The sequence below is a fragment of the Siphateles boraxobius genome, unplaced genomic scaffold (assembly GCF_051911475.1).
Source record: "Siphateles boraxobius isolate OS27281-9 unplaced genomic scaffold, OSU_SipBor_1 19, whole genome shotgun sequence".
NCBI classification, from domain to species: Eukaryota; Metazoa; Chordata; class Actinopteri; order Cypriniformes; family Leuciscidae; genus Siphateles; species Siphateles boraxobius.
In genome coordinates this window covers 31,700,545-31,712,087 of record NW_027508799.1, presented here as the reverse complement: position 1 = coordinate 31,712,087, position 11,543 = coordinate 31,700,545, and the positions used below count along the sequence as shown (strand labels likewise).

General features: G+C 38.3%; 1 protein-coding gene across 2 annotated transcripts in view; it reads left to right on the top strand.

Moving 5' to 3' along the window:
- Positions 1 to 453: 453 nt before the first annotated feature.
- The window catches only part of dock4b (dedicator of cytokinesis 4b), a 107,255-nt gene continuing 96,165 nt past the window's right edge, over positions 454 to 11,543 (top strand). For both annotated transcript variants that reach the window (XM_077235020.1, XM_077235019.1), the window contains exon 1: positions 454 to 632. In XM_077235020.1, coding sequence (XP_077091135.1) covers positions 590 to 632 — 43 coding nt within the window. In that variant the 5' untranslated portion in view covers positions 454 to 589. The remainder of the gene's footprint in view (positions 633 to 11,543) is intronic.

The window sequence follows — 11,543 nt, the reverse complement described above, 5'->3', positions numbered from 1 at the left end:
AAGTTCATGACAAAACCCCTACAATTCAATTCAATACAATAAAAATGTAGTCTATACATACATATAGATATACAAAGTAATAAATAACATAAAATATTTCATAAAACACAAAATAAAAAAGGTAAACATCATAAATACTGTCTGGAACCTCACTTACTGATTACGGTGTAATTACATTGTTCTCATGAAATAAAAACACAAATAAATAAATACATTTTACATTTTACACATTTAAATTTTAAATATATAAAAAAAGAAAACATAGGTCATACAATAATTAAATATTTAATTTTGTTTAAAACCTATGACTTTTAAATCATTAAACCTATCAGCTATAATGACATCACCACTGTTGTGTTCCGCGCACGTCACGAAACTACGTTTCCCATCATGCTACCGAGTGCCACAGTGGCCGCGCACTGGTTTATAGAAAAGCGCGCCGCCGCGTTCTCATCTCGTGCAGCGCAGTTCGCTCGAGCGGTCTGAACAATGACTGCGCGAGAGGATGATGCGAAACTGGAGAAATGTGTGATTTAACGCCAATACTGCAAATTGCACTGTTTCATACGTTTTTTTCAAAACAAACACAATGAATATGTGGATTCCTACAGAACACGAGAAATACGGAGTCGGTAAGTTTGCTGTGTAATTCTTCACGCGACTCTGAGCATCTGTTACTATTGAATCAGTGTACCACATACACTGTTTGTTTGTTTGTTTTTGTTTCTGATGCGGAGTCTGCGTGCTTTGTTTACTGCTTTTATTTATACATGTTGGGTAAAGAAACAAGTGCTTCGCTACTTTCCTTGAGTAGGTTAACTGATTTTATGTTGTTTAACGCAGTGTGTTGTTGAGTGGAAATGAACGCTTTTGATCATACAGTAGTCATGTCCTGTATATTGCATTTCCTCTGCTAGATTTAACGTGTTCACCATTTACACTTCTATTTAACAATTCAGACTCTTGTGAGTGCAATACAACAACTCTGAGAATGTGAATGTGTGGTCTGTGCTGTCATTCAAGTTAGAACATATGTGAAATGAATCATGTGTTATCCTATGACAATTATGGCAGCATGATTTGAGTTTCGTGAAGTAGCCTATTGCTCTGCTGAGATTTCTGCGTTTTATATAGCATATCAAGTAATGCATGCTCACTGTATTGGTGAGATTAGGTCAAATAAGGGTTTGCTCCATTGACAATCTTGATGAAGATAGTTATATAAAGAGAAGTATAGATTGCATAGTGCTGGGTAATAAGCACTGTTTTTTTTTTTTTTACAATCTATTAACTTTTGGAATCTGATTACGTAATTCAGATTACATGTCATCAGATTCCAAAAATTAATATTGTAAAAAAAAAAAGAATTAGATTAAATTACGTTTTAAAATGCTCGTACTCATACAGTTACTTTTTTGATTACATGACTACATTTTATCCTCACAATGGCAGATAAAATCATTGATTCTCCTTTCTTTTTTCTTTCAAATTGTCCTTTCTAAAAAAAAGTCTACTGCTTGTATACGTTCAGAAGGTCTTCCATGTTTGTGGAATTGCACATGCACACGCAGGCCAGCCACTGAAAACTGAGACCCACACAGTTTTTAATCACTGGATTTACAGAAATCTTTTGAGTGTTTTCTCAACATTGCATCTAATCAGCTCGTGACAAACACATTGATTATTATTTTAATTATCACTCAGTGAGTCATTTGTCTTTCAAACACATTAAAATGTACATATTTATTTCATATTTATATGCAATGCAGGGATTCCCCAACTTTTTTTTTGTCAGCTGAAGTACGCCCTGAGATTTTAAGTTAATAAAATAATAAAATTAAATAATAAAATTAAGTTCATGGTTCTAATGGTCACATGACAGGCAGGTAAACAAATAATAATACCTTTTTATGTTTTACTTTGATTTGTTATTTTTTAAAACAAATTGTGTGATTTAATTCTCTTTTCATTAAACTCACAAACCCACTGCAGTTCCATCGTGAACCCCAGGGAAACCTTGACGTAATATTTAATGCACTTCATGTTGTTGTTGATGATAAGGATGGATGTATTATTTTTTTTCTCTTGTAAGCAAAGCTTAAAGGCATCATTATGCTTCTGCGTCAACTCCACGGCTTAGCTACGCCGTCACTCCTACGGCGTCGTGGCCGTTTTATGGTTCTGCGTCAGGTTGAGTTGCATCGTGGTGCATCTGACCAATCACAGCCCTTGTGGTCTGCGTCGCCTCGACCCGTAGTTAAAATTTTTTGGAGGTGCACGTCGAGCTACGGCGGAGGGGTTCGCGGCGACGCAGAGGGGTCTGCGGGGGTACGCCGTCGATTCGACGCAGAAGCATAAAACAGGCTTAAATGGGTATGCATTGAGAATCAAGGCAAGTGTCTGCATGGATATGTAATTCTTTAACTGATTAAGTAAAATAAAATAAAGTATTGGTATCAGTCTATCTGTACTTTGAAACTGTGAAGGAGACAGCTCCAGAGAAGCTGTAAAATGATTGGACTTTCTCTGTCATTTCATGCCATTCAATTCTCTTGAGTGATGATAATGATCATTTGATTTTAATCTGATATGTTAGATTGTGCCTTAAGGGAGGTTAGTTATCAAGTTTAGTCACCAGGCTATCTGTGTCCTGTTGGTTATTTGCCAGCTGGTTGAAGGAATTCATCAGTGTGATAAACGTATTCAAAGCTGAGCAATGAGACCCAAATCTGTGGGCAAATAATGCTTGTTCGAGTGAGGCCAAATGTTTTCTCTTCATGTATCTTGTCTTGGGTTATAGTGATTTCTCTGAGGATTTTGTCATTTTGCTACGTCCGTTACTTTAAAGTGGGACTCTCCTCCCAACAGGGATTTTGGATTTTATATCCAGTGGCTTCGTACTTTTTGCTTTTGATCTTTTTCCAGAAACAAAATCCATGTTTTAGTGTTTAATTGGCGAGTGGTGCTTTTATGTCGAGTAATGAAGAATGACTCTTGGCCACTGATGAAATATGAATGAACCCCCACAGTCACTGCAATAAGACGCCAATTAGCCCGCAATTGGATTAATTACTGCTAATTAAATCAAGGCAAAGCCATAAGAGTCTCAATGGCCCTCCTTCAAGGTTTTTTTTTACCTGCTAACCGGAACTATGAGATGATCTTTTTTGCCCTAATGTTGTTTTTGACAGCCGTGGCATTTGAGGAAACAGACGCAGACGCTGAATGGGTGGAAATACCCATATTTTTGTCGGAACCTTTTTTTTTGTGTGCATTTCTTCCTTTGGTGTCTTCATTTCGCAAGACAAATGTGATTAACTGCAAGCCTGAAATAGATAGAGGGTGGAATATGACTAACTTTTAAAACTATTTAAGCTTCTGTGGATATTTTCTATGAATCAGACTGCCTAGTTTTAGCAATTTTTAGAATTGCTAAAAAAAACCCTGTGCCCCCTCATTTGATTTTTAAAAAGATCCACACCATTGTTGAAGCTGATATGTTTTCTGTTAGGCATCACGGTGCACGTCTAATTTTTCTTTTGCTTAAATGCTTAGATTTATGTGTGAATAACTGTTTTTCATGCTCTAGTCATTTTTCTGACTTTCAAGAACATGTCTGGATCGTAATTCATCCTATAATGAAAAGTATGAAAATAAAAAGTAAGAATAAAGAATAAAAATATACTACATTTTGTGTGAATTGTGAAGTTTGAGTAAATATTATATACAACAAGTGCATCTTAGTTGTAATTAAATTGCAATATAAAAAAAACTATATATATATATATATATATATATATGTATGTATTGATAGTAATAACAAATATTAACATATATATATATATATATATATATATATATATGTATGTATTGATAGTAATAACAAATATTAACATTCCCCCTATCCAAATTCTCATAGTGCAGAACAATGTCTGTTAAACAAATACTTTACTTAAATTTAAAATATCTATATGTTATATACTTTTGTTGTGCAGAATTTAATGAATGCTGGAAAAAAGTCCAGGCTGGTTAATTTTGATTGCTGTAGTATGTTAACTTTTTTCATTACAGGAATTTTGGAGGTGGAAATGCAAAAAAGTCCTAATAGTCCCCAAAATAATACAAATGTTCTGGTAACACTTTAGTTTAGGGTCCATATCTCACTATGAACCAGTTGCTTATTATTATGCATATTACTAGGATATTGACTGTTTATTAGTACTTATGCCTTATTCTGCATGACCATGATGTTCTACATCCTTTAATCCTACCCAATACCTAAACTTAACAACTACCTTACTAACTATTAATAAGCAGTAATTACGAGTTTATTAAGGCAAAAGTCATAGTAAATAGTTAGTTAATAGTGATAGTTGGCCCCTAATCTAAAGTGTGACCCATTTTCTTTAGCAGTGTTTAATATCACTTTTCTTTTTTTGAGTTGAGCCCAGTGAATAGTGAATGATTTGGAACAGAGCCAACAGAGAGGTGCTGTCTAAAGTGCCCTTGAATGCTCAGTGAGCCCAGAAGAGCTTTGACTGGGATGTTCTGGTGTGTGTTTTCATGGATGTGTATGTGTTCGGCCTCGGGCTAGCCATTGTTTTCTATAATATCCAATCCCCCTGAGAGAGTGGAGCAGGCGATGTGGGTTAGTGCTGTGTGGAAGTGGGGCGTCCAGGGTAAGTGGCCACCCTACGTGATTCCCTGTGGGATTTGGATGTTGTTGTGGAAGTGCAGCGAGCCATTCCTTCATTATAGAAAATATTCTGTAATGACCTGAGCCAAGGGATCTGAGTGGGCGTGGCTCCTCAACACCTCATCACATGTAATTGCCTTGGGGCCACACCCCCAAAAGAGTTGACAGTAATTCAGAAAGACCCGCAGGGAGTCCAGGACACTATATCCCATTTCTATCATGACTCAGGCTCCAGATGGGGGAGCATGCTGGGTCTGGAATAACATGCATTCATGCTACATACTAGCACATCCAACACACAGCTTCTGTGGGATTAGCTAGTGGAAAACATACACTTTTATTCCAATTTTTTCCTTCTAATGTTCTGGAATTTAGCCTAGGTTTTCCTGTGAAATTTAAAGGGGACCTATTATTCTCTTTTCCAAAGTCTTGAATTTGTTTGTGGGGTTTGTTTTTGGCTCGGTACTTTTAAGAACACATTTTTTCACATATTTTACATTGTTGCAGCACCTCTCTTCCCAGTCTGTCAGTAACAATCTGTTTAGTTCTTGTCTCAATAAAGCCCCTCCTTCAGAAAAGCACACTGTGCTCTGATTGGTTGGCTGGATCCATGTGTTGTGATTGGTGAAGTGCTTTGAGTGTGTTTAGAAAAGGTTGCACTCCTTTCCATAACCCAGCGGTTCCCAAACTTTTTTCCTGCGCCTACTATTACCCCTTTTCCACCAAAGCATTTTGAGAGCCGGTTCGGAGCCGGTGCCTACTCGCGAACCGGTTCTTTGTGTTTCGACAGCCAAAGAACCGGTTCTCGGCCAGGAAAACTGGTTCCAAAGCGGCACCAACTCTTTGCTGGACTAGAACCAGAGAACCGTTCTTTTACCACCGTGTCATGCTTACGGCGGGGCTGGAGGCGGGTTTAGATGTGTCCTAAACATATTTTATGACCGCAAAGCCAGGAGAAACATTTGCAGAAACACGATGTAGTCCACCATTGTAATTATTATGCTTGAAGTTGGCGCAAGCGTTTCTAGCTTTTTTTAAATTTTATTTTTTTATTGAAAACATTATGTAAGCAAAGAAGAAAACAGTCAAAATATAGAACAAATAAACGGAAAGAAAAAAAGACACAAGACAGAGGTACATAACTAATCAGAAATGATTACATATCAAAGGAAAAGATTAAAAGACTTACTTATTTCAATTGTTTTTAAAGCCTTCATGGAACACAAGTTAGAGATAATCCCAAAATAATGTACTTGCTAGCGTTTCTGTATGGCGACGTACACAGTGACGTAACGACGTCGTTCGCTGGGCGCTCTAGTCAGTGGGAAAACAAACCGGTTCTGAGAAGGTTCGCAAGTTGAACCAACTCCGAACTAACTTTGAACCAGCACCAGTTCCGAACCCGTTCTTTTTTGGTGGAAAAGGGGTATATGTCCCAACCAGGTTGGCGCACCCCCAATCCTCAATAAAAAAAAAAACGCAACAAAGCTTTGTTTTATCGCCATATAAACGGTCATGTTTAATCATGCGCAAATAACCAGAACACGCATGACAATAACTACATCAACAAAGTTTCAATATAATGCAACAAAGCTACGCACAAGCTTCCACTTTTAACCTTTTCACACGTAAGTTTAAAATATTGTAACTGACCCCCCAGCGTGAGTTTTTCAAGGCGACTGTTATTTAGAACTTGTCACTTTAATGTTTCCATTGTGACGCGTGATTGCTTGTCACGTGACAGCGCAACCACAACACAGTGCTGAATGAATGATGATCTGCTTTTATGTAATTTTTCCTTTTTTATCAAAAATATTCACAAATGTATTAGCTATAGCATGAAACACTGATCTTCCATTGTCAAATATGTGCAAGTGGATGTGTTTTGTTGTTTAAACACCTTTATAACGATCACGTTAGTTGAGCTGTATGCCTGAAGGGCGGCGCCATATTAGTTTGTGCCACAGTTCAGAGAATCGGATCTGTTGGATTTACAACACGTCAATTCCTCCACTTCTCACGAAATGCATGAAAGTAAGTGGCCGGTGAACTGGGAGAAGAATAGGGTAAAATGTGAAGCTACTTACACAATGTGTATCTGATATGAATAAAACGTGTCGTCTTATTATAATGAAAATGATTATTATTGCCGCTTCCATAGAAATCAGCAATATCAAAATCATTGTTTTGCTAGTACTTATGTGCATTTAAATGTCTGAAACCTAAAATGAACATTATGTGGTTGAAAACACTCAATAGTTGTGATATATGACAGCACTGGCTCAGCGCCAGCCAACGGGCGAAAGCACATTTGAATTTAGAGAAGTTGATCACGTGACATAGGCTATAGCCTAGCGGTTGCAGTGCAGAGCAGTGCGTAGAAGACAGCAGCTGTCTTCTACGTCTCTATCAAAAACTAATAAATTATAGTCTTTTTATTTAAAATAAAAGCGATTACAAAGGAAATGTTTACTGTTTACTGTTCATGTTTTTTTTATTTTATTGTATGGAAAAATCCCACTTAAAAAAACAGACCGCCATTACATTTTTCCTCTCGTGCACCCCCTGGGGGCAGCTCGCGTACCACACTTTGGGAATCCCTGCCACAACCGCAAGTTTCAACACTACTGACTCAACTCAACCAGGCCCCGCCCCTTTTTAATGTATACATTGGGTGGGAATTATTTAAATGAGGAATATTTTGATGTGTACGTTCCTGGAAGAAAACTCAAGACTACAATGGAGGCATTTCAGCGAGTTCAAAAACAGTGCTGATACAGAGAATAACTCCTTTTGGAGTGACTTTTTGCTTTATATATTTGCAGACCTTTTTCATGCTCAAACAGCAACATCGCACTAATGAAGGTTGAAAATGTCAAAAATCCTTATACGACTCCTTTTAGAAGCAGTATGAGCCTAGAGACTCTAGTCTTTTTTTACTTTAGCTTTTAAGCAACATCCATCAACCTTGTTTTTATTTCCACCAATTGAAAATATGCCATCTACCTGACTAAGGTCTATTAGGCTTTATAAAATGGAAGCTAATGAGCTGAACTGCGGTTATGGATACATATGCAATATAAGGAAAGGAACTGACTCACAAAGACAAGATCCTTTCTGAAAAACCAAAATCCCCCATCCTTTGAAACCGAAGCCTAGCTCTTTGCACAAATCCCGTTATTGATCCTAAACTAGGCACAATCCCCCGACCTCATAATCCCACTGACCTTTGACCTCCTGTTCAGGGTGCACGCAAACAGGGGGATTATTAATATGCAATTGGTGGCTGGAACGTGGATGTAATTAAGTGTGCTGCTGAATGCCTCATTAATGCAGGTTAAAGGCTTCTGTGAGAATAGGGATCATGCATGAGGGAGAGATGAATGTAAAGAGAAGGATGTTCGTTATCTGTGCTTTTGGCGGGTATGAGAGCTGCTGGTGTCTGGCTCAGACAGCGCTATAGATATATCTTTCACAGACATCTGTTTAAGGACTAGATCACCGAAAATGAAAGTAGTGGCATCATTTACTCACCCTCTTGTTGTTCCAAACTGAATCATATAAATTATACGATTAATCGAAAAATAATCTGTGTTAATCGATTGAAAAATTAATCATTAGTAAAATCATATGCCTTCAGGAGACTTTTAATAAAGCAATTTTAATCACTTTTATGATTCTTTTTTTTTTTTTTGAAGCACGGCCGTATTCATATACTTCTTTTACATATCTTTCTGCTTCTTTTGCTCCCCCATTTGTCATTGTTTGGCCAAACAGGTAGTCCCTCCCCAAATTCACACTATCGGTTCATCTAGAATTCAACATGCTGTGTTCTCTTTGTTGTTTAAGACTTTTGTTGTCTGCACTCAGTATGAGAGTGTGTTCGAGGATGATAAATCCAGTTGTATATCCAGAGGTGCCTTTAAACCTGGCGGCGTCCTTGCAAACCAAACATATGTGTAGATGCGGGATGTCGAGCTTTCTCCAGCTCTTCCGTGTTCTTCTTCAAACCCACTGAGTTGCTCCTCATTAAGTCGCTTTCCTCACGGCTGACGCCTGGAGTTTCCTGTATCCCACTGGTTGTTCTTTCTCCGTTCTGATGGTTTTGTGATCTCTGCTCACCCTGACCTTGGTGTTAAACCGCTTATGAGAGACGATGTGCCATAAACATGGGCTACAGAGGTGCTGGGGTGTCATTATGTTGTAATTTTGGCTTATGTCAAATGATATGTATGCGTGTTCTGTTTTTGCGTGGGTGTAGGTGATGTATGATAATATGCGATGTCTGATGTTAATGGAATAGTTCACCCAAAAATTTAAATTGGCATTATTTGTTCCATGATGTTGTCCACCTACAGCACAAGTTCATGAAAGTTTGCCAATGTCTGACAAGCTCCAAAAAGGACAAAAAAAGCATTAAAAAATTGTCCATATGACTTGTGCTGTATATATTCCTAGTCAAAATCTCTATTTTTGAGTGAACTATTCCTTTAACAGGCGATCAGTCTTTCCTTCTATTCCAATTGAAACAGATTGGACAAGTTTTTTTTTAGATATTTCGTTCCAGACATTTGCACACATGTTCATGTCTCGACAGATTTTCTCCGCTCTGTCCGTGGGGAAAACGAACTGAAAGTGGACCTGAGAGGCCATTAGCTGTTATCTAAGCTGTCAGGCGGTGCGATACAGCATTCAAGTCCTCGCCTGACTGCTGCTGTCAAGGCAACCGCACCAAATTCTCTGCTTTAATGTATCTCGCTTAGACTAGCTGCCATAGTTTCTCATGGACTTGATATATCTAGATCACTTTACCCCATAGTAAGGCCAGGACGAGGGTAATACTCCCTCTCAGGGATGCTATGTGAGCGCAACCCCCTTTTTCCCACCTATACTTAATGCACATCTTCTTACAAGTAGACAGCAGGGCTAATTAACACCCCGCTGATTGTTAATGCATCTCTTCCTTTCCACGTGACCCATATTGACCTTATTGATTCGAGACTTAGCAACTTGTGCAATTGCTTTGGTTTATGTACGTTACTGATTGGAAGATACCACAGAACCCTGTTTTGCATGAATAAATGCACTTCAGGTTTTTGAGATTTCATTTATTTTGTGGTTTGGGAGAGAGTAAATATCTTAAACATGATATCACGTGAAACCATATATTCATGGGTTTTAATACCATTTTATAAAGCGGATGGTTTTGACTCTGAATTTTGTTTGGCTTCAGATGTGGTTAATCTATTCTGCGAAGCCAATAACCACATGTAGCACATTAAAAATGGTTATTAAAAAAATACATAGTTCATAGTTCACAGTGGTAAAATTGTAACATTGTTTCTTGTGTCTTATTGCTGTGGTATGGCTGGTGTGATGATTGATAGATAGATAGAATGATTGATGATTGATTGATCAAACATACTCCTTCACTGACTGCAAATTGTGTCGTTTCCCTAACTTGTGTTTCCTTATGGGATTCATTCCCTTTTTGAATGATTAGCTCTGTTGAAGCTCTTTGCTTATATGCAAAGAGATTCTGTTGGATTTCAAGTAATCCAATAAATCACTTTCATTCCCTTCTCATTATTTGAAGTTAGTTCGTCCAGAGAGGCAAGTTCTCCTTTCTCCTTCTCATCGTTGATTGAATGGGGTCTGCTTAGCATTCACATGGCGGCATCCGACACAGTTTACGAGCATTCAGGGATTTCCTCCTTTGCTTCAAGCCCTTTTTTGTGTTCACAAACTTTCTTTTGCCCTTTAAACACTTTAATTTCACAAACGAGGCCTTTCTTTGTAATTCTGAAGAGAAATATTGTCATAAAATGTTTGCATGACACCGATTTGTCACATTCCAATGCTAGATTGCCTCAGCGGCGTTGCATAAGAATCTGTGTCGGGATCATTTTTGGCCGTTAGGGAAAGTAGTCTGGATCAGCTGGAGACCCACAAATTTGGGGCAGCTCTTCGCCCCCTGGTATTTCTCCACCTGGTGTCCTTATTTGACTTCCCTCAGGGTGTGAATTAAGTCTTAAATGAAGTGCCACTCAGCGAGGGCGACTGTAATGGATCTCCTTTGTGTGGCCAAGCGGCTGAATTGGGTTCGTCCTACCCGCTGGGAGACGATGTACAGTCAATAAATGCAGACAGATCTCTTATAATGACGACAGGAGCCTCAAACGTAACAGCGTGACTTCTGCTGTGTCACAGTTTTATGCCGCACGTACAGAAGAGATAAGAACCAGAATGAATCAAAACAAAGTCAATGGGCTTTTCACCCTTGAAATGGTTAGCCATGGGTCTAAACCCCGGGTTAAGGGAATCCTGGGTTATCTTGCTTCACATTTCACACTGCTCATAATTTACCTGAGGTTAGCAATTAACCCTGGGTATTTGTAAGCTGGTGTTTCTCACTGTACATTCCTAAACATAAAAAACATAAAAGCTCTAGCATTGCGCGTCCTCATATTGTCGTATGTACTATAGTGTTTACTAAATGGACTTTTTGAACTATAAAGGTAAGAATGAAAGGTTTCAGTCAGCATTTGACAGTTTTCCCTCTCAAACACCAAATTTACTACAATGTGCAGTGTTTCCATGACTGTCCAAAGCACGCAAACATGAGTGCGCGATAGGTTGTCTGTTGCTAAGTATACATCACATTCTCACACAGCATTGTTTCACACTGTACTAGTTTGGCACCGCAATGTTAATCCAGGGGGAAAAAGCGGTGCTAACACCGCTTCTAAATTACAAGTGTGATATGTTCTTTTACCTGGGGTTAAAAGTGGTGTTAGAATGACGTTAACCCGGGGTTAAGCACAGTGTGAAAAGCCTTTCTGTTTTT